This window comes from Anas platyrhynchos, chromosome 1 (genome assembly GCF_047663525.1).
Source record: "Anas platyrhynchos isolate ZD024472 breed Pekin duck chromosome 1, IASCAAS_PekinDuck_T2T, whole genome shotgun sequence".
NCBI lineage: Eukaryota > Metazoa > Chordata > Aves > Anseriformes > Anatidae > Anas > Anas platyrhynchos.
In genome coordinates, this window is record NC_092587.1 from 120,066,007 (window position 1) to 120,090,670 (window position 24,664).

Consider the following 24,664-nt stretch of genomic DNA (forward strand, 5'->3'; position numbering starts at 1 on the left):
CCATAAAGATGATAAATTGTAGAGTATTTTCTGAAGAATAAGGCAGAATATATGTTGAAAAGGGTGTATTTCGTGAATGTATGTGGATTCCCAAAACACGCTTGAGGTAAAGTTGTAAAGTAATATAAATATTAAAATTTAAAGCTTTTATGTCTTTAGCTTTTTCAAGTTTAGGGAATGTATAATCGATTTTGCTGTATGATAATTATTTACTCACATGCATATGCATATGTCTTTGTGCATATATATAATCATATATTTAAGACACAATGCTACTGCAGTTCACTATCAGAAGAGACAACCAAGAAACATATCTGTACCTACAAGTTAACTTATTAGCAAGATCATGGACCAACCAATTTCACACGCTATTCCATAACATCCATTCCCAGAAATATGAAGCAACTATTCTGTTAAACTGTATTGACTGAGAGTAGGATAAAATCACGTGCACTCATATTCATGAATGGGAAAGCTGAGCATAATACAGGACAATAAAAAATACATACAGTTATTTTGTGTAGACTGGTCAACATTTCATTTTGATCTTTAAAGCCAGTTGTATGAATTTTGCTCAGAGCATCCTCTTTCTCAGTAAGCCATGCATCAAAAAGGCACTGAAAAAAGATTGAAGAGAACAGCATGAAAAGGCTTCATTCAGGCCATTCCTAGTGCAATTTTTGGAAGGATGTTCCAATTTATAGCTGCTAACACTACTCACCTGCTCTTCTGCAAAGTGCTGCCATTTTCTAAGAATATCTTGCAGTAGGACCCATCGCTCTTCTGTCCATCTGCAGATGGCTGCCCACCGGTTTCCAAAGTGCTAGAAGGAAAGAAAAACACAAAAAAGTATTTGATTACATTTTTAAATACAATGCAATCTGATCTTCCTATAGCACAAATGTTTGTGATAACACTTTCATAACTCACTTTTTACAATCTTAAGTCCTTAAAATATGTTGCATGTTACACTGAAATAGACTTACTGAAAATAAGTCTTACTGAAATAAGACTCAAGTGGAGAGAATAGGAAAAGTGATATAGCCAGAAAGAGGGAGATAATTTCAACAGTAATCTAAAGACATATTTTTCTGTTACGTCTTTGGCACTGTTCTGTCAAAAAAAATAAAAATAAATAGAAAAATCCATAACTTTATGAATCCCACTGCACTACTACTTGAAATGTAATTACAGGGGCCCAAACAATTAACTGTAACAATAAAATATCTGTTTCTTAAGTTGTTCTGTCAATGCAGTTGATCTGTTCTTTTTCTCCTTACAAAATTGTCATAAGAGAAAATAAACCTTTAAGCTAGCAGTAGCGCAAACCACAGTGAGGTTTCTTGTATATTTCTAGCATATGCTACTATATATCTGTGCAAAATGCTATGTTGTTCTTTCCCTCATTTTAATTGAAAGTGAGCATTATCACTTTACTTAATTTTCCTGTCAACCTTGAGTGAAAAATGCCTGAGACAGGATAGGACTTACTAGAGCTGTGATGGTGCAACATGCTATAAAACTTTTATTGTAACAAATTACAATGATTTAATTACCCTTGAATGCCATATGCAAATTATTCAACTCCTCCCAAATAAGAAACCTTATAAAATCTGAAGGATACTCTATACTACTGTGTTCTTATTTTCCATCAACTTCAATTTCATATGTATTGATAAAATTATTTTGTTTTCCTTTTTCCTATTTATTCAGATTTCATATGTTTTTATTTATTTTTCATGGGGTATTAAAATATTATATCTAACTGAAATGCATGTAAAAGATCCAAACGTACTTTCTATCAAAATTGAAATTTTTATTTTGCACTTCCTAGGAAATGAAAGGTAAAGCTTTAGGTTGCTGTTTGAATTTGTGGCTTTTTCTGTGACAATTTTATATCAAAGTAAAAAATAAAAAGATTCCATATTTTTCGGAAGGCTCACACCATAATAAATCTTGCAGAGTGAACAGGCAGTTGTCATGACATTCAGTCATATCATTACTGGTGAAACACGTTTGCCTCCAACTTACTAGGAAACACTGCAATATTTTATTCATTCATTTTAGCTCTCATCATTTTCTCATTCTCATAATTTTTTTTTCTCATTCTCATAAATTTGTAAATTGCATAATAATTGTTGCAGAAAATAATTGATGACCAGCCAATAAAAATATCATTTTTTTTAATGCCCTTTGTAGGAAACTCATGACTTTATAGATAGTATTCTTTGGCCTCACAGGCTAAATACTATGTGTACTGTAATGCATAGTCAATAACACCCTTTCTGCATAAATTGTATTTTGACTAATTTTACTGATCTGAAAAACTAAAAATCTTATGTAGCAACATGATGATAAATCATGTTTAGTGTCATTTTTCCTGAATCTGATTACATTTCCACTCTACCTCTAGAGAATTTCAACCCCTTTTTCCAAGCCCAGAAGGTAACCTAGCAGATATGCAAATACGTAGCACCCATACAGTTTCTAACATTCAAATAAAGTTTTTCTTTCTTTCTTTTTTTTTTTTTTTTTTTTTTTTTTTTTTCTTCCCCTTGGCATCTTTGCTTCCTAATTACTAGTCCAAAAATCATGAACATATCATTCCTTAAAGTTCAGATGCTTCTTCTCTGAAACTCTTTCCTAACAAGTCCCACGATTCAGGGTAATTTTTACTAGTCAACTACTAAAAAACATTGTAATAATTCAATAAGTCATAAGAAGGGCTTCTTGTCATTACATAACAACGCTCAAGACTAAATACTTCATTTTCCCTATGCCCTTTTTTCTCCACTAACACAGGAGAAAATTCTATCTGTTCATAAAATTCTCTGTATACAGATGGTGAGGTGAACCACATTTCGTTGTTTTGGTGCCTAAAGGTCTGAGTAACAGCAAAGTTTACGGATGCTAATTACATACTGTATTTTTAAAATACACTTACAGATTTTACTAAAAGATTAGTAAATAATGCCAAAGTCAAGCAGCAAAAGTTTTGGGACACTAACCTCTGATGTTTTCAATGTTTTTAGTAAAGTCTTTTCATGACCAGACATCTCTTCACTGGTAAAACAGATCTAGATCAGAATAAATTACTCTGCACAAAATTAAGTGATAATTCAAAAAAATAAAAAAAAAAAATAAAAATAAAAAAATCAGGTAGATACAAACTCTGATGCAAGCCAAATGCAATCATGTGGGAATTGTGTATAAGGTGAATAATGACTACTGAATCAGATGGCGCTCAATTTTGCATCTTTTTTCACACCAAACAGTACTTGATGCTTTAAGTAGCCTGTGTGATATCTGGGAACTCAGGCTGCACCACAGTTTTTGCTCCCAACACCCAGGAAAACATATCTCCAGAGAACTTAGCTGAATCCAGAGTAAAAAGTAAAATGTCTTCTTGCTCCTTTGAAATGCCTATTTTTACGGCCCTAACTGGAATTTTCAGAGAAATTTGCATGCAAAAGAAACTTTTCGTGTATTGAGAGGACTCTGAAAGAATGTTCTTTATGACTACAAAGGCAGAATATAAAACATTCCCAGTCTGCAAAAAAAGGTCAAAGTAAGCAAGTACATGAACAGGATAAAATGAATAAAAACAATGCAACTCTTGGGAACACTGGAGTGAATGAATAAAAAAAGGGAAATAATAAGCCTGAAGTCTGCAAGTCTGCAACTAATAGAAGAGCTTTTTTTTTTTTTGTAAGATGCTTCTTTAAATAGAGTAATGCTATCCACTCCATAAAGTAGTGAGAAATAACGGATTTTTTTTTCATACATATATATGTATATATATGCAAAATCAAATTTAAAAACAAGTGTTTAGCAAATTCACTGAATTTACCCTGTGCAAAATTTGATGTATTTCTGCAAGAACTAGCTATACTTCATCATTAACAAAAGGACAGTACCCTGAATAATACATGTATGAATATACAGTAGACTGTGTAAATTACACTCTTGGTTCCTTTCCTTCAGCAGCCATCAAGCAGTATTTGATATATCTAATGCAGATCTCATTCCAGCATGGATCGCTGAAGCTTGGGGAGAACACAAATTTGCATCAGCCTACCAAAGTCCTTAAGGGACCACCTGTCTGCTGGGTATAATTAGAGTAAAAATTCCCTACCTTCAGGGCTTCTTAATGCCTTTCAATGATTTCTCTTGGCTGAAGGCAATTTCCCCACACTTACTGAGAAATAAGTCAGACTATAGCAACTGATTCGCTAGCGCAGTCCTCTGATTTTGAAGCATGAAATACAGATTTGAACCTTAGTCTGCATCTGCCTTTTTGGTAAATCTCTGGACTGTACCTATTGGGGTCTAGGAGTTGTGTGTCTAAATAGCCAGTTCTTGACAGCAGTATAAACACACGGAGTCTTACAAAATGTCTCACTGATATGTCAAGTAAAACATGTGATATCAAGTAAAAGTAAATGTAATATTCACACTCACCCAGGCTAGCTGTAGTCTCTCAGACTACCTTGTGGCAACAACTGTAAAAAGTTTTTTTTTTTTTTTTCCCCAAAAAACGTTAGCTTATCTATGGAAAATTTATTGCAGGGAATGCTTTTGGCTTCTACACCATTAACTGCCTCTTAAATAGGACTCGGACACACACACACACATATATATACATATATATGTATGCATGTAAGCATACATATACGTATTTTGCATATATATATTTGTATATACATATACATAGATACACATATATATTTCAGGAATCACCACCTCAAAAATTTTCAAACAGAAAGACAACTGAATTGCAGCTGCTTGGAAAATGCATTCTCGACTATTACATGGCGATAACATTTCACTTTCTTCAAAATCTGATCCTGACCAGTATCTCACTCAGGCAGCCTTATTAAGTCTCTCGTCTGACAGCACACACTCTTGTTTTGTTCTGCTTTAAAAGTCAGATTGACAGATACGTAATCAGGCTTTGAACTTTGCTCCACTGTGCTTTTGTCAAATGCTTTAATGGGTGGGCCTGTGAAGTCTCTCCTGTGCTTATATATTCAGTTTGCAAGTAACACATGAAGAAAACAAACAAACAAACAAACAAAACACCCTATGTTCTCATACACTCAGGAAAGGTGATATAATATTTTGCTAGTACAGTGAGTGAACTGTGGTAACTCCTTGGCATAAAGGCATGAAATTTTGCAGACCTCCCTAAAACCCTAATCCCTGTGACCTTTTATCTGTATTTTGTTGTTATCAATACTTGGAATACTGCTACATATTCTGTGACTTCCAGAGCAACGGGATTATTGAACTTTTCTTTCAGTCTCTTCTTTAAGAGAGCATGATTGAAGGAGGGAGCTGTACAGCAGCAGGACTTCCCCACACCACCCCGCACACTGCTCAGAGTGTGCCTGTGCTGCAGAATACACTGCCTCAGGAATTCCCTTGCTGGCATCGTTCCAAGAATATACCTGAAATGACAGTGACAATACAAATATAACTCCTCGGTGACAGTAACAATTGAGCATCCTTTATTACAGACACCTTCTCTACTGGTATGGTTAAAAAGGGGCATATTTCCATTGTGCTTCATTTACATACATTATTCTTTATGCTTCTTTAATGGGGTAAACACAACACAGTAATGTGTGAGTTCTATTTAATGAAACTGCTAATAACCTTTTTATTCTGTAGGTTTATATAGGTTCACATAAAATAACCAGAAGACCAAATTAAATATATTAAGAGCCCTCAATCATTTTTACTGATGCTTACACTGACAACCTTGGAGAGTTTCCTGTATGGTTTTTGCTATACATCATACTTGAGTTTTGTTGCACATGCCTTTCCTGTAGGACTTTGGATTCTATGTCACACCTGTAAGACTAGAACATCTTCTGCTTTCCATCATTCCATCTGTTAAACTGGTTGGCTTTCTCCACATACCTAATTTAAAGATAATCAACTCTGCCTGTCGTGAGGAGGGGTGGTGGTGGTAGAGAGTGCTGCTGTGACCCTATATTTTACTGAAGAACATTAATTCTCCAAAATATGAGATTAGATTAAATGTCCAATAACCAATGGTCTTCTATATTTTTCCCCATACTGTTCAAAGATCTCAGTTGTATATCTTCTAATTTATGAAGTATATTAAATATAGAATGTCTTTTTATTTTATTTTATTTTAGGGTCATACCATAGCCCTCTTTGCAGGAACCTGCATTTTGCAAACATAGAGTAGTATCCCAGTTAAACCTTTTCCCATCTACTTTTTAATTTCACTCTCCCTCTTCCATTCGAGCTGTTTTCTTAGATTAGCTAAGTTTATAGAACTGTGAATTTGCAAGGGATATATATCATTCCAATGAAGAACATACAAGCAATTGGCAAGAAATTCTGACATAAAGACTGTCTTGAGCTGGTATACCATGATTCTGACACCAAAGATAAATTTAAAAAGAAGTAATAATTGATACTTAAGTATAGGCTACATTGTTTCTTTCACAAGGTTGTCTTCCCTGATGTCTAAGCAATTTGTAGTGTCAGTGTCCAGCATCTTATCATCAATGTGTACTACCTACACTAAATCCCAGACTAATTACAGATTTATTGGGATTGGTACCCAAATTGGCTAGATTCAAGACAGCATACACATCTTACACATCTGTCTGTGCTATGGACATAACTTTCAGCTGAATGTATTGAGAGTTTCTCTGGAGAAATCTTGGCCTTTAATGATTCAAAAACAAAACGAAACAAAACAAAATATTTTTATTTCCTTGAGAAGTGAAACAAAGTGAAGGAAACTACTTTTTCCTTTCTAAAAGAGAAAACTGGAAGGAACTTTGGTTCTAATACCAACATACTTTTTGAGCAGTGGCTGGACATCAGACCACCAACTCAGGAATATCTTTCTTCCTGATTCCAGCAGTCAATGTGTCCCAATACTAAGTGTCCATGCAAGTTCACTCAGAAGTTACAGTAAGACCAACACTTTTTTTTTTTTTTTTTAAAGAAAAAAAAAACTTTAAGTAAGTTTGACAGTTTTTAGATCATCTAGGTTGCTAGTTTAATCGCAAATGTGTCTCTGGTGCATCATTTGAGGAGATACTCAAATAATTGTTTTTATAAAGTGGAATATACAGAAGTTATGGTCTGTTGTTTAAACTGTGAATCAAAAGGTGATTGAGAAGAGGTCTGAAACAAATTGAAAGAATGTTGCTGCTAGCTTCTCCCGACACTGGTACACTACGAAGCCTTGCCATAATAATCCTAAATGATAAAACATTAATAAAACAAGTGTACAGAAGAGGATATACTCTGAAAAGGAAAAATGAATCTAAGGACAGAGTGAGATAATTCCCTTTATTTCCTAAAAAATGTGAAACTATTGGGAAAGAAATTATACCTTTCTGCCCCTAAAATTTTATTTTTTTTAAACCAACATGTTCTAAATATTTCTGATAACCATTGTTTGTCTAGGTGATCCTACACATGGTTGGTTTAGCTTAATTTTGCTTAGTGCACATAGTTGGTTTTGCTTATTTTTACAGGTCCTCTTGAAAGTTGATGGGGCCAGCGTTAGCATTAAATAAATAAATAAATAAATAAATTGGAAATCATTTAATATGAATGTGTCTTTAAGCACCTAACAGTGGACAATGACATATAATGCACTGCAACACCAACACATACCACATGCACAAGTTTCCCATCAGAACAAAAATCTTTCCGTAAACTCACAATCCACCGAATTATGTAGGTTCTTGCATGTTATATCCTTCTCCTTAACTATAGCAGAGAATCACATTCCTTCTGTCAGTAGTAATGAAATACAGCTGAGAAACAAAAGCCGAACACTGGTCCTTGGTCTTGAGTATAAATAAATCAGGTTGATACTGAAGGCACCAGAAAAGTTGCTTTAAGATATGTGTAAAATACACACCTGTATTTACCCATCTATACAAAAGTCATAGTCAGAAATATCTACTGAGATACACCAATGTTACAAATAGTTCTTATTCAATCTTTGTTTCACTTAAGGCTCTTTCTCTGAGACAGAAGTCCAGTTCTCTCAGTTCAGTTACCTGAAGCTGCTCTTCCAGCGCAGCAGTAGCTTTGTCTCCACTGTTTTCATCCACCACCACCACCATATGGGTTAGAGAGTTCACCTTTACTTGTTCCTGTTCCAAATCATCTTGAAATGCCTGTAATTAAAACATAAATGATGGAGAATATATTCCCAACTAATAAGGCACTGTGTATTTGGAGTTTCCCTGACTAATGTGAGTAACTAACCAACTGCAAGAACCCCGTAATCCTATTGTAAACTCAATACTAAGTTTTAAATGTATTTAGTCAAAATAGTGTACACATGCTAACATAAGCATATTTTGTGGACTTCTATTCCTTTCACGAAAATAGCTTACTATTACTTACTCACAAGGCATAACTCTTACAGTATTTTAGACTGAAAATTTGGCATGAGAAATTATTTGTTGAGTTGATGTGGTTGATGATTTATAGATATCATTACAGGATCTATACATAACAATAGCCCACTCATTTTAAATAAACATTGGGTTAGATTGTGTACTTCATTAGCATATTAAAATATTTTTTAATTTCAAAAGTTTTAAAGTTATTCATTTTTTACATTAAACAATCACATATGATCTTTGGCTGGCACTCCTACAAACAACAATAACATAGGATCAAACTATGTTAATTATTCAAGATTAGGAAATGCCACACCCTTATTGCAGAAAGCAGGACATAAATTGAGACGGGCACTTGATGATTTCTGAACATGAAAAAAAAGGTTTCTTGCCCATTGACTTTTGGTATTCAGCCTGCTACAGGCTGTAATAAAACTCAGGACTGCTTTTTTTTTTTTTTTTTTTTCCTGAGAAATAGTAAACTGCTAAAAGTGAAGAAAAATCTATTAACATTTGCACAAACTGGTATTTGAATAATTTCAAACTTTTTCAAATTTCTACAACTCTTGACACTTCTCTGACACTCCCAAAATTTCCCAGACTTCACGCAATATACATCTAATCAATTATATCAATTATTCCCTCCATCCTCACAGCTCATTTATAAGGGCAGTATGGAGGTCTCATACACCTTCACTCTCTTCAGAAGACAGTCTACCGTATTGTCACTAAACACTTAACCTATATATATAGGTTTATATATATATATATATATATATATATATAAACATATATAAAGAGTAAAGGGGAAAAGAAGAAAGGATTTAAGGTACTGGAACCTCTTAGTGGGTTTTAGTGTCTCCTCTTTATTTTCCCCTTTTTTTTTTTCTTCCCTAACTTTCTGTGCAAGATGGAGACTCCACCTTTCTGCTTGTTAACAAAAATAAAACCAGTCAAGCTTCTGTCACCAAACATTGAACTGAACAAGTAGATTTATTTGCTTCTTCTCTCTGCTGAAATGCAACAAGAGAACAAGTGACAAAGATGGGAAAAACAGGAGCTAAAGAAGCATTGGTACTGAAACTTCAAGTCACAGAGAAGGCAATATTCATTTTCTTTTCATTTTTATCTATCTCAAGCTTTATCTTAATGTACTAAGAACAAATGGTAAATGTTAAACTCCTAATAGTTATCCCACTGTATTAAATTACTGGGTTCTGTATTTTGTTTCTTAAAGAAAACTTGAAATACACTCTCATCCCACTCACCCAAAAACCAGGTATCCAAGATCACATCCTTTCTGACACACTTTTTAGGTATTTATAACTAGCTACCAACAAACAGAAGAATGTGGATAAACAAAGTCCTGGACTGTGCCCCCAACACCTGAGTTGAGTGTGCTCCAGTGACTAATATATATAGTATGATAGCCACAGTCTGAAAAATAACATGGTTAACTGTATATGTCAAGTCACAGTGGAAACCTTAAATGTATTACAAACTATGTTAAATTTTACCCTATCAATTTCCTGCTGCTTTTCAAGTAGAAGAATTCACTTATGTATGAAGTGATGCCCCAGCTGGAGGTATTTTAAACCTTTTAGGTAAAACACTTCAGTTTTATTTGGGGACAAAGCAATAATAATAAAAACCAAACAAAAAAATCCCACACATACAAAAAAAAAATAAAAAGCCATATGATAACATGGCTTAACACAACAAAGGAATTCACAGACATTTGATGTTAAGGCATACATTCATTACCCTAAGACATTTCAGAGTTTTAATTCCTTCATGGGCATAGCGTGAGCTGATTTATTCATAAGAATTCTTTTTTCCAACTTTCATGCCACTTGCTTCAGAGAGCTAAACTATAAGCAGTTACCAAGGACTGTGAAGTGCACCAAATTATTAAAACAATCCTTAAAATTCAGACTTCTTAACTTTATCATGACAGTTCTTGATCAAGGAATAGGGGGTAGAGCACTCATGGATCCCTAGGTTCAGGTTACAACCAGGGAGAAAGTGACTTATTTCCCGATTAGTGAGTATCTGAAATATGGCAAAGCCAGGATGAAAAGTGATGCAAAAATGCAAAAAATCATTGCAAATGCAAGGAGTAGAGGTGTGAGTTTAACACATACTGTGAAAGGTTTGTGAGAAGTCAGCAAACCAATGAAATTAGAAAGTTTAGTCATTTTCTAATCCCCAAATTCAATTTGCCCCAAGCTAAAGGACTGTTCTTTATAATTAAAGCCTCTATTTTTACCATGCAGTTCACCGGAGACAATGATTTGTATAGAGGAACTAGTTTAAACAGGAATTCATTGAAGGCAGTCTTAAGACTAGAGCGTGCTCTATGCAGATCATTTGAATCCAAATTTGTAAAAAGTTCTCCTCAGCTTGTAGAGAGAGGAAATTTCAGGGACTTAATGTGTAAGATGGATAATACATGTTGATGCGTGGGGAAAGCAACAAAAACTCATAAAACTCCACAGTTGCTCTAATTCCTAGTGTCTATCAAATCCCAAATTATGCAGTACATGAATTCCATAGCATACCTTATGCTCTTCTACTTGACGTTTTAAATCCTCTAGATCTGGGCCTAGGGGCTCTGAATCTATTTTCTTTGTCCGTTCCTCTGTTTTTGTTAGCCAGTCAGCTAATTGGGCTAGCTGCTGATTCTGCAGATCCATTAGAATTTTATGTAAACTGTAAAACAAAGAAATAAACATTTCAATTTATACATTAAAAAAAAAAAAAAGAAGAAATATGTCCCATGTATACTATTAATTATCCATGTTAATTCCCTAAGTCAAAAAGTAGAATACAGACTGCAAACTACACGACAGCTTTGCAAGGTTTACTGTTATTGTTTCTATCAGGAAACTTAACTTTCATGTAGAGAGTTGCTTAACTTTCTGGAGAGCTGGGCCTTTTAAAATTTATTTTATTAAAAAAATAATAATTAAAAAAGTTTTTTTTTTTGTGTGTGTTTTTTTTTTTTTTTAAGTTAAGTAATTGCTCAGCACAGGTTTTGATTTCAGTCTTAAATCCTATTCTTTCCAAAATTAAACCAAACAAACAAACCAAAACGAACAAACAAAAAACCTTTCTTGGGCATTTTCATTGTTAAACTGATTTTCATGAGGCTAGATGTCAAGCCAGAGTAAAAAATATTTTCAAACAGCCATGTGAAGCTTTATTGAAACAGTTGTGAATTTGGCAATAGTTTAGTTGAAAGAGTCTAGAATTAGGATTTCATTATTATTATTATATTATTTATTAGAACCTGAGTACTGGATGGAATTTATGGTTTGTTAAATTTTTGTTCTGCAGTTGCATTTCTGTTAAAGCTGTTTGAAAATTCAAGACTCCTGCTATCTGGTTTCTTGTACTGTCTATTACAAGCACTTAAAAGCCCTCAGACATATGTACTTAAAAGGTTCCTTGAAATTAAGGGTATTACACAGAACAGATTATTACATTATTCAGTTATTCAGCAGAGAATACTCTCAAAAATTAAAAAAAGGGAATACTTCAGTTTTGCCTAAACAAAGTATTTTGATGACTCGAAATTGATGTATCCAGAAATCCATTACAAATCCTTCACATTTCATACTTACCATTCTCAGAAATCCTCCAATCTTGCCTAAACAAAATGTTCATCTCATCAAAAGAAACTTTAAAATAATATGTAAACTCGTGCTGAAAAATGGAACTACAAGTAATTATTTTTATTACTCATATTTCCTATAACATGGGATTTTTAACTTATCAAGCCAAAGTTGCTGTCCATGATGGCAAATTTGGTGAAACCATTATAAGTTATAGTATGCTGCTTATACCTGAAGCACAACTCTTGGACCACACCATTAAAATTTGCCACACTCAAAACTCAGTCTGTAGATTTGAAAATCTGAGCTGAAATTTCACACCAGAGAAAATTGTCATGGAAGAAAGACCCTAGCTCACAGTCCTACTCCAATTCCTCTTATTTCTTATTTGTCTCCTTTTTGGCTTTGTGAAAAAATGTAGCCAAAATGAGAAAGCTATTGTAAAGTTTGTCATTGTGCAACGAATGGCATCAAAAAGTGCCCAGATTCAAATTGACTTTCTTCCCATTTGTTCATATTTTAGATGAACAAAACATAAGTATATTTTTCTCCCTCAACACCTGAACAAATGCAGACTGGCAGAAGTGCAATGTGAACATACTGCTCCAAAGAAGTGTAAGAGGCCTTGTCCGACACCAGTTAGTCAACTAACAGGTGCTTACACAAATCCAAACGTATAGCTTTTTGTCACAATTTCAAGGTATACTCAAATAATGAAATTACTTCTGTGTTTATCCAAACTATTTCAGATTTTCCCAAGATAGTTTGAAAAAAAACCAGAAGTGTCAGAAGTGTATTATTTTGGAAATACACGTCAGAGTATGTCTAAATTAAGTATCACTCTGTATTTTCCCAGGCATACCTAATAGTTTTCAAAATAATCACAACAGAAGATTGCATTGAACATGTAGATAGCTACTTTTTGGGACACTTACATTCACCTGAACCAGGATTTAATATCTGCCAACATCAGACATATTGTCTATGATCCCATATCCCATTTGTAGCCCATTTATATTTTAAGGCACATCTGATACTTCAGCATTTCTATTCTTGAATGTTATGCTATTTCCTTCATTTCAATTTTGAATCTTCTCAGAAGGAGCCAAATATTTAGTCTCCAACAAGCTTTTTATACAATTACTACTTGCTGTTTATGCAGCTAAGTTAAATACTGTATACACAGTTTTAACTCATATTGTAAAAAGAAATTGATAAATTTCCAGTACTATTCTCTACTTTACTTGTTTTTCTCTCATCTAATTCATATTCAGTTTGTTAGATACTATTGCTTAATATATGTACTATATTTAATATATTTATAAACAATCCCTGGGAGAAGCTATTGATTTATGAATGCAAAATACTGCAAATTCAGTTCTATACATTAAGTTATAAATTCACTTTCGCATTTTACACTCATGGGCAGAGCTGCCATTTAGAAAGACCTAGGAGGGCTGGAGGAACAAGAAATGTATGACATTCAACCAAGACAAATGCAAAGTCCTGCACCTGGACAGGAAGAATGTTTGGAATGATATAGGATGGCAACTGACTGGATGGGGAAAAGCTGTGGAAAAAAGCTTTATTGGGGCAGACAACAACACTAGCAATTTATCTCTGGACTATTCTTTGCATCTGGATAAAAAAGAAAACCCAAAATTGTCTGAGGATTTCTGAAACAGAAATAATTGAGTATTAGTAGTAGCCATAGAAATATGAGTCAAGCCAGAATGTCTTGGAACATACATAGAGAGGAAATGTGAAAAATGGTCTTGGAAACATAGAAAGAGTAGAAGCAGTGTACAAGGGAGTCCTGAGAAGTACATAAACGTGTAACATATGTTCTACTGCAGAGCCATGGATACAGAAAAACGGAGAAATATCAAGACGAGCCACCTCAGGAAATAATGATTTTGGAAAACAACAACAACAACAAAACATGATAATAACTTGTTTTATAATAGTATTTTAGTTATGGTCACAAGCTACCTCCATCTCTTCTTTATTTTCAAATGTGTATTTTATTCTCTTACTCGATGTTCTATAAACCAAGGCATTACAGATATTAAATACAATGGTTCATCTTAGCGAAGTTTTAGCAATAAATGAAATAATATGCAGTATAGAAAATCTGGTAAATTTGTTTTAAAAGTAAACAAACAACATAGGAACAAGTAAATACTTATTATAAAGAAAACTGTTACTATTCTGAAGTAAGGAGCATAAATGTGAAAATAAAACACATAAAACAATCGTGTCTGATTCTTAAGCAGAAGAATGTTTTTTTCTTTTTCCAATTTCTCCAGGTTCTTTCTGGTTTTCAAATTACTTCTATAAACATCTGATAAATATTTTAATACTTACTTATTTACCTCAAGAGTTTATTGTAATCTTTGTTTACAGTATGGCTCTCATAATTTTCAAACACAAAACACTTTTCCATTGAACTGAATGTGCTTTAATAGTTGTGGAATTCCCCATAAAGTGGTAAATTGCATTAAGTTTTCCTCTCCAGTGGTTCATTTATCACTCTGAGATGCTTTATTATAAAGAATCCTATTTGAGTGGGAGGAAGAAATGAAAAAGCAGGCTGTTTTCCTTCAGCATGTTAATGTACTGCTTGCTGCAAGAGTCAAATATAGAACAATAGAATCATTAAGGCTGGAAAAGACCTCCAGGATCATCTGGTCCAACCATCCCCCTACCACCAATGTCACCCACTAAACCACTAAGCACCACATCCAACCTTTCCTTGAACACATCCCTCCCCAGGGACGGTGAGGCTACCACCTCCCTGGGCAGCCTATTCCAATGCCTGACCACTTTTTCTGAGAATAAATGTCTCCTAATTTCCAAACTGAACCTCCCCTGGCACAACTTTAGGCCATTTCCTCTAGTCCTGTCACTAGTCATCTGTGAGAAGAGGCCAACCTCCAGCTCCCCACATCTTCCTTTCAGATAGTTGTAGAGAGCAATAGGGTCTCTCCCGAGCCTGTTCTTCTCCAAACTAAACAATCTCTGTTCCCTCAGCCGCTCCTCACAGTACTTGTGTTCCAGACCCTTCACCAGCTTTGTATGTCTTCTCTGGACACGCCCCAATACAGAGTGAATACATGGCAAATCCAATGTGTACCACTTTTAATCATTGCACTGATGTGTTCTAAAATTACTCTGATATTCTGACCTCCTAATCATTTTTCAAATATTAAGTCCCTTTCACTTTTATGGTACTAGTCACTTTTTTTTTTTTTTTAAAATCTCTTTGCTGATCACTCGCTTCTGTTTCCCCTGTGCTGTAGTGCAGGCTACTTTTCACTACGTTTCCTATTGCCATTACCACAGAGGACAGACAGCCTTGCTGCTCTTATTGCCACAAAAAACAAACAAACAAAAAAAAACAAACGCATTTCTGTTTGGATAAGCATGTTACTGTTGCCTTAAAGACAAGATTACAGCAATGTGCTCAGAAGCTTATTCTCTACACCAAAGTACAAGATAGATTCTGTAAGTTTAAATTGAGTATAATAACCCAGAAATATATTACATTGTGATATGAAAGCTGTTTAAATTCATAATCCTCCATCTGGTGCTTGAAACGGAGTTTTGACCTAATAGGTAAAAATTGGCTCTCTCTAAATACATCAGTCCTGAGAAATTTTTGCTTGCTCTAACCAAATTTGTATTAAATGTGTCACAGTGTTTTTTTTTTTGTTTTTTTTTTTTTTTTTTGTTTTTTCATTTGTTTTGTTTATTTTTTTGTATAAGAATTTAAATAGTAACACAACACTCTCTGAAGCTCTTTTCACTTAATGTCGTCTTCTGATTTTGTATTCCCCAAATATAACATGTTTAAGAACATAGTAGACTGTTTGATTCCTTGAGCTATAGCTGCATCTAGAAGTAAATTGAATAGTTGGTATCAAAGGGTATATTTTAGTAGACAAAATACTACATACACATAGAGTTGAGATCGCTCCATGAGTGTTGTTTTCCATGAAAATATGGAAAATAAAAAATGACTACACCAAAGTACCATAGATTCTACTCTCCTAGAAAACAATTCAGCTGGAGGAAGTTAGGCTGAAATAGCTGAAGTCTATCAACAATTTTATAGACTCTCAAGGATATGCAAGGTCATCAATGGATAAAACCCACAAAAATATCATCTGATGGAATTACCAAGAAAATATTAGAATGAAACAAAACAAAACAATGTTTTGCAATTGTCAAAATTATAGCTTGCCTTTAAATATTGTGCATGATTCTTTCTAGTCCCTTTTTACTCCAAAAAGATAAGGTAAAACTTAAAAAGCTCAAAGAAGAGCAAGAGAACAAAACAAATAATCCAAGGTTGATATTTATAAAGACAGTAAGGAAAGATCCTCACTTCCAACATATTAACTACAAGGAATCAGTTAAGCTACCAGTGACCTAATTAAAACCAATAAAACTATGCCATTCCTCAAAAAAGTAGCTAGGTAATAGGCTGCCAAAGGATGCTGTAAAGTGTACATACACTTTACAAAGGGCTAAGCAGATATTGAATAAATGTATGGAAGAAAAATCAATGGCAGGTTACCAAATACACACAACTACTTTCATTCTCAGGAAGTTCCCTCAGTGGAAAACAATTCAAAGTCATGAAAGTGCTACAGAGAACTTCATAATGCACTAGACATGCTGTAGTAAATGGGAGTAATGGTCCATAGAGCTGTAGTGGGTTTATGTGGCAATGTTTTGTTAGTAGGGAGCTGCAGGGGTGGCTCCAGTGAGAAGAATCAAGAAGAATCCACAAGAATCCTCTTATCTAACATGGAGTAGCTGCTAGGGTCTTCTCACAGAAGCTACCCCTGCAGCCCCCTGCTACATAAACTCACAAAACCTTGCCACATAAACTCACTACAAGAGCCCAATATGTGGAGTCCAGAGCAATGAGTTTATACAGCCCAATATTTGATCTCTAACAGTTTATACAGCCCAATATTTGATCGTGCATGTCCCCTAAAGCGTCTTACTTTGTTAAAGTCAGGATGTTGGCTTAGACTTGTGGCCTGACTAACAAAGACATTCACCTTTTTATAAAGATTACAGTTGCAAAAGGACTTGCTCTCCAGGTGCACTGAAGAAACAGAAGAGTTTCTTGCTTAGTATATGTGCATTGGGTATTTCTGAGAGAAAAATCAAGGTCTTGGCAGAAAGATTTTAATGAAGTCTGTCTGGCTCAAAGTCCAGAGGAAGCCAACAGGGATCTCAGACTCAGGTTGTTTGCCACTGCATTTATTTGTCTTTGCTGTGTAGAATAGCTATATCCTTCAGTAATTAACACTTCTTGACTATAAAGAAACTAATAGTGATGTTCCATTAATTTTAAAATTTCCACTGGATTTGGCTTAGTATAATAGTTGTAAACTTCACCATTGCTTCCCTTATACAGAAATATCAGTAGGTGTAACAAAGTTCCATGAATTTGAAACTTAGTTTTTATATCAGACAGAAATTAAGACTCCACATGAAAAAAGAAGTTTGAGGAAAAGGAATGTGAAACAGAGGTACCTAACAAGCTGTTTCTTAAGACAGGAGGAATGCAACTCACACACACAAAAAGCCACTTTCAATTAATTTCCTGTGTTAACTACTCTGTATCTTGCAAAATAAATTACTCCACTGTAGCACAATCACAAGGTCTTACCCTTATGGACTTTCTTATACTAGGTATTAATACAAAAATCAAAATTTCAAAATAAGACTTTAAAATGTTAAAAATAATTCAAAGACTAGTTAATTAATAGTTAATTTTTCTACTTTTAATTGTCTTTCTACTTTAAGCTGCAGGTATTGCACTTTTATTGGATCCTGTAATTTTTCCTCAGATAAACCCATATGACAATATTTTCTGGAAAGCTAGCCTTCCATTTACTGCTTTTATTGCATCAAATTTTATAGGTTTTAAATATTTGTTTTGATTTTCTTTTTGCAACTCTGTAAAGATTCTCTGCCTTGTAGCTAAATTTTGTGTGATACTTGTTGAAATAACCAGAAAAAAAGTAGAACAGGTTATATAAATTTTAATTTAAACACTATTAGTGTCCAAGCTGTTGATAGCTGCTGATCTGTACAGCTTCTGGTCTCAAAGCAACATGTAACCTTCAGGGTCATGACACATTAAATTTCTGGTTTAAAAAAAAAAAAAAAAAAAGGAGCTAAAACTGAGTCTTGTTCACACTGAAGTGGAAGAAAGCCACAGCTGTTATTGAAGTTCAGAATTGTTCCAGTCAAGCTCAATATATATTATTTTAGCTATTGTATTACTTACTTGCTTTGTTTTTCCATACTTGCTACCCTGAGACTTTCCCATCGAGAATTAAGTAGATTCATTTGTTCTTGGATTTCATTTTCTTCCTCATCTGAAAGCTTTCCAATTGTTAGTAGTTGACTTCCAACTTGCAAAACATTGCCAACACGTCCTTGGTGAGCTGTTAATTCCATCATAAAACCCTGACAATAAAAACAAAATCCTGTTTTAAGTTTGATTCTTTGGAAGGGAAGAACAGGCTTTGAAGAAATATCTTTAATTTCACCACTTTCCAAACCTGATTTTCAAATTTGCTTTTTTTATTTATTTTTATTTTCATTTCTCATAACCCTCCACAAACCTTGTAACATAAAACAGAAATAAACACTTTCACATTTTGCATATGGTACAGTTTCCAATATTACTTTTAAATTCTCCAAATAAAAATTTATAATAATTAATATATATTATATATTTTATGTATATATATATATATATATATATATATATATATATATATATATATATACATATACACACACACATACATACATACACATATATAATTTATTATGGGATCCAAACAGGAAAATGACTAACAAAAGATTATAAACACGTACCTCATGGGTGTGAAACTGTTCTTTAACAACTTCTACATCATTGGATATATCTCCTTGTGCTTGGAGTGCATCTTCAGCAGAGAGAAGCCATGTGAGTACTTCTTCTAAAGCAGTTTGGTAGTTGTCAAGATCCATTTTGGACCCCATCACTGTGGTGGTAAATGTTCTTTCTTCAACAGTTTCTAAAAACTGATCAAAACCAAAAAGAGAAATGCAAACTGCAGCTATTCAGAAAGTTCTGCAAAGGAATAAAGATAATCCAATTATCTTGTACAATAAAACAGCATTTTATAAAACAAACAAAAAATTCAGATGGTGAATGAATGGGATTATACATTAGTATTTCTGCTAATTTACCAAAATGGGTTAAAATTGAAGTAAATAACTAAATTCAGATGAAATATTTTACTTTGGAATTTAACATTTGTAGCAACTAATCTGAATAGCTGCAATATTTAAATTGTAACTGTAGAGTGGTGTTGTACCTGTTTTTCAATAAATACTCTCATTTTTCATTTCCCATTTACTGTTTCTCATTGAAGCATTTTCACTTGGAACTATGAGAAATTTATTTTCCAGAGCAGCTAGTAAAATTATATAATCAAAAAAGCAGCAAATTGCATGCTGACATTGCAAAGAAACAAAGGAAAACACAGTATGAAAAAGAAGGAAAAAAAAAAAATTACAGTTCAAGTAATGCTAGACCTGAACTATCCATGGACACCCATGTTGTTGAAAGCATTCTGGAAAATTGAAAAAAGCCCAAAAATCCCATGCCATTTCACAACTTTTTAAAACAAACAAAAAATCCATTAGCGTTAATTCTCTTTCCCTCAAAGGCCACCCTCACATTTATTTTTTAGAAGCCAAGTGACTCATACAAGTATAGAAATCACACTTACATTCTACTGGGTAAAGTCAAGATAAACCAATAGCAGAATTTACTGATTACTCTAATCTTAAAAGACTAGGACAAAACAGAAGCCAGGAAGAGGGGCTTGATACAGAAAGTGATAGCTCATGTTTCTCAAAAAGTTCTGAAGAAGTTTAATCAATTTGCTAGCTAGTTAGTACAAAACCTAAATTCTTCACGTAAAAATATATTTATGACTTTATCAAAAATGATATTGAGGAATTTTAATGATATAATAGAAAAAAATTTCTCTACCACTATTATTGTGCAAATATAACACTAGATAGAGCTTTTAAAGCCTTTCACAGTAGTTTAGGTCACAAAGTCAAAGTTTAATACCAGAACCAAAAGAAAGAAGTGTAACAGATGTAATGTGATAACTTATAATGAAATTGTTGGTCTTGATCTTCATAACAAACTCACTTTGAATTGTACAGATCTAATAATTACGTGCAATTTATGTTTATCCCACTGTCATATATGTGTTAGAGTAGCTAAAACACCAGTCATAACTTCAGCACTATTTATGTGTGAAAAACAATGCTCAGTAAATAAAGCTACATCAGGAAAGCAGGCTTGGGAACTTGATGAACTCCATAGTTTGGTTTAAAGAAAATAGTGTCCTATGGGAATATAAATAATGAAGCACAGACAATTTCAACACACATTCCTGCTGCATAAATTAACATTTGTACTGTGTGCAAGCCTAGATTTTAAGTAGTATACAATCTAGTTAAGAAATTACCTAACCACATGACATTTATTCAGCAAGATAAATTTTTGAAGTACCAGTTTACTATGGAAATGGTACACAGGTTTTGCATAGGTTAATTACTCTTCTTTCTATAACATTAATGCTTGGAATATATCCATACGTAACATGCTTTAAAAACAATTAAAATTAGACGTCATAATAGCTGAGCAAGACTATGTGACTATTGCACGGATCTACTGTGATCTCCATTAAGTGTTTGAAAATTTTCCATCTGAAAATACTTCCATTAGATCCGACATAGAACGTCATCTCATGCATGGTACCTGTTTAACCCAACACTGCTAACAATTCCTCCTCTGCAAAAAAATACTCAGTGTAATTTTGCCCAGACTTTTCACTGCTTTCTCTCATGTTATTATAAAAACTGCATGGAATTGCACCAAAAATCCTGGACTCATGACCTTCAGTGGCAAAATAGTGAAGATTAACTTCTGCACCATTTTAATAAAACTTTAAGAAATGTAAAGAAGAAAAGCAAACATTAACATAAATGGAAAGCAAAAGAGCTTCTTGACAGGTGTTCTATGCTCTCAAACTATGCTCTCATTCCAAGAAGGACAGTTTTTTGACAGAAGGAAATTGGAAAAGAGCTAAAGGAAGTATAAGCAAAGGATGTTGCAGAGTGGTAACAGCAACACCTTTATTTGGCACAGGGATGGAACAACAGCTTTTCCACCTTCCCTCAGATCTTACGCTATCACTGACTGCAGAGAGCTGGGATCAGTCATGAGGTGACAGAACAGAGGAATGGATATCAGCTGCACTTGAAACGTAAACAGTTTTTTTAAACACTCATCTGTGGATAACAGACAGTTCTCAACTGCTAAGACCTAATAAAGTCACCGCACCATTATACCTTCTCTTCCTCTATGGGGATAAGAAAGAGTAACAGAGAGTAGCCATAAGAAGCTGAAATGCTTGTAACACTTTGTTACTCTGGAGTGCACTAAGAATGCAGAGTTTTTCCATTCACATTTGACAGTGACATAGGCAAAGACCCCATGGGACTGTTAAATTAATTTAAGCAGATCATCCTTATTATTTCAATGATAAAACCAACCCATGTTTTCACACTTCGAAAACTCTATTAAACTTCTGTCACCATCTTTAAGCATATTATCTGTTAACAAGCTGGAGGATGAAAGTAATGGCCTGGCAACCTTGATCCGCATCTACATATGCACAGAACATTCACATTGTAAAAAGTCAACAAACATCAAAAACATGCTTCAGAGTCAACGGTTGCTTTTGACTTAACCAAAAACATTTTTAAAGTCTGCTGTTATAGCATGACGTCACAACTTCTATCAGTGCTGCTGGCTATGTGAAGGAACTGTCCTACATATGGAACACAAAATAACTACTCAAAGCAATGGGAATTCAGACTGTGCTATGTGATCACTGACCATTATTTTGGGACACGTGAAAGAAACCTACTCTGTTTCAATATGATCTGATAAAATTCATTGATCACAAATCCACTCCTCTAATTTATATGTCACAAAATGAGACTGAAAGAAGTACTAGCCAATTACTACCCCTTCTGCAAGATTCTCATCATAAACTGAGATTCTTGCTGGCTCAGCTGTAAACAGAATATCAAACACAATGTTAAATATTCACACTTGGAAGTGGACAGTTACTGACCTAATACCTATGCCGTGTGCTTTGTAATAAAAAGCAAACAAAAAAGTTAGGTGTTTCAATAGTCAGTTAATAGTCAGTTACAGATTTCCATCTATTACTGCAACCCAAATTTAAATATGGTATGTTCTACAGCGCCAAGAATGAATATTTCACTATATTGAAATAATCCTTATAGCACTAACAACGAGATCCCTGAATTTTACAAATAATGGTAGACAAATCAGTGTCCTTATTTCTGAATTTATATGAAATCTTTTCAAAATTTCTCAAACAAACAAACAAACAAAAATTCTATTCTATACCAAAGAATTCTATGGTATTGCATATACTGCATTGAGAACAAAACCATAGACTTATTGTTAGAGATAGCTATTATAAATTGTGATGGTTGTTTCTAACCATGATTTTTAAGAGAATAAAAAACAATCTGAAAATTAACTGTTTGCTGAAATTAAAGCTGAAATTAAACTGTTGTTACTATATACATGTATTACTTTTGAAAAAAAGCTGCTCAAATATACATGCAGTCTCATTGAATCAAAAGGTATTCCCAATAAAGCCTTTAATTATTACACAAAAGAAAGCTGATTGGGTGCAGTCAAATAAAAACGTCCCATTCGTTTATACAGAGTAATCTATTGAGTAACAAAACATATATGAGGACACGTGTTATGGGGAAAGAAAACCTAAACAATTCAGATATTTGATGAAGGCTGTCTCACATCCAGCTAAGAATCAGTAATCCAACTAGCTCATAAGTTATTTTGAAAATTGGCTAGCCATTTTTGCATGGAAATGGCTAGTTGTTATAGGGGTTAACCCAGGAGGCAAAAATACTCTGGACACAAAGGTTGTCCTCTAGGATATCTTCTTTGCTGCTGCACATAGAAGAATCTTATCTGGATGAAAAGACAGGAATGTGAGTTTTTACATACATCACTGTTTTCTGCTGGGGGGTGGGACCTGTCAAAAGCGGAAGACCTCAAGGACTCTTAAGCTTTAAAGTATAAGAAGAGAAAATAAAAAGCCTTTGACCTTCAAAAGCTTGGAAAAATGAGGCATGCTTGGTAGCTGTCTAAATTAATTCAGTATTTAAATGATGAGCTTCCAGCTGCTTCAGGGTGAGAAAGCAAAGAGAGGGAGAGTTCCTCACCTACCATTGTATTATGCTCCTAAAAGAAGGAGAAGGGCTGGACACATGCTTGCAGATTCTTGAAGAATGTTTGCATTAGTTCAAAAAGACTGCTTCTGAGTTTTACAAATTAGTTAGGCAGTTTTAGAAAGTAGTTTCACGTTAAGCACTTAGTATAAATAGGAGTGCTGCAATGGGCCCTGTGTATAGAAATCTTATATAGAGAGAATATATATAAATATTTTATAATGCCTTATAAAGGGAATGAGTCAGTAGTCACATATCTCATTCTTTTACAGAAAATTAAGACCATACTGTAGGTTCAGGTAGACTTTGAGATGCTTTCTCTCTAACCTTCTAACTTCTGCAACAAATCACTGTTCACAAAGGCAGCAGTCTCCTTTATCATACAGTTCAGACTTCCGTTTACAACATGCTTATCCAATTCACTGAAGGATATAAAGATAACAACCTGAATTCTACCATTTCTCTGCTTTTAGGTAGTTAACACTATCTAAAAAGTAGTTTAAAAAAAAAAAAAGTAGTTAAAGAGAAACAAGCTACGGAGACAGAACAAACAAGAATCAGGAATTAGTAAGGTATATACATGTAAAAATATATACATGTAAAAATATGAAAATATAAATTTCATAGCTGCTACACAGATTTTGCATTCACTTTATGCCAGGTTAATTTAGATGCAAGACAGCAACTAATTTAAAGAAGTGGATGGTGGAAGTAAAAAGGTAGACATAAGATTTCTTTTTAGACTTCATCATTTTATATACTGTAAGGGGCAGTTCTTATTCAAAAGAACTTAGAGACAAGAAAGGGGCAAACATTCTGGAGTCTTTAGGTGCTCTACCACTGGATATTCCACTGATTTTAAATAAATCTGCCAGGGAAATATAATGCAAATTATGGAAACGTGTTCCCTCACTATATATCATGTCATTGCTTTAATATATTTTTTTTATTTTACAATTACAGAATGAAAAATATTGATAACTGAGAATGGAAATTATACACAAGTACATGCATGTAAACATTAAAGAAAAAAATGAAATACACGATGGTAATTTAAATAGTACTAAATTTTTCTGGTCAAATACTATTTCAATCCTTTATTTACAAGCACAGTACTATATTTCCAGTTGTGTTTACTTAGAAAAGTAATCTTCAAAACTGTGAGCCACATATGCAATGGATCCAGGCATTGCTTATTATGGGCCACCAAAGGTACCTTTC

At 33.8% G+C, this 24,664-nt stretch overlaps 1 protein-coding gene across 15 annotated transcripts in view; it reads right to left on the minus strand.

Moving 5' to 3' along the window:
* Positions 1-24,664, minus strand: part of DMD (dystrophin) — a 1,236,775-nt gene that overhangs the window by 759,791 nt on the left and 452,320 nt on the right. For all 15 annotated transcript variants that reach the window (XM_072027522.1, XM_072027514.1, XM_038175527.2 and 12 more), the window contains 6 exons: positions 18,950-19,138; positions 18,351-18,532; positions 10,979-11,129; positions 8,067-8,186; positions 722-823; positions 510-617 (listed from right to left, as the gene is read on the minus strand). In XM_072027522.1, the coding sequence (XP_071883623.1) occupies positions 510-617; positions 722-823; positions 8,067-8,186; positions 10,979-11,129; positions 18,351-18,532; positions 18,950-19,138 (852 nt within the window). The remainder of the gene's footprint in view (positions 1-509; positions 618-721; positions 824-8,066; positions 8,187-10,978; positions 11,130-18,350; positions 18,533-18,949; positions 19,139-24,664) is intronic.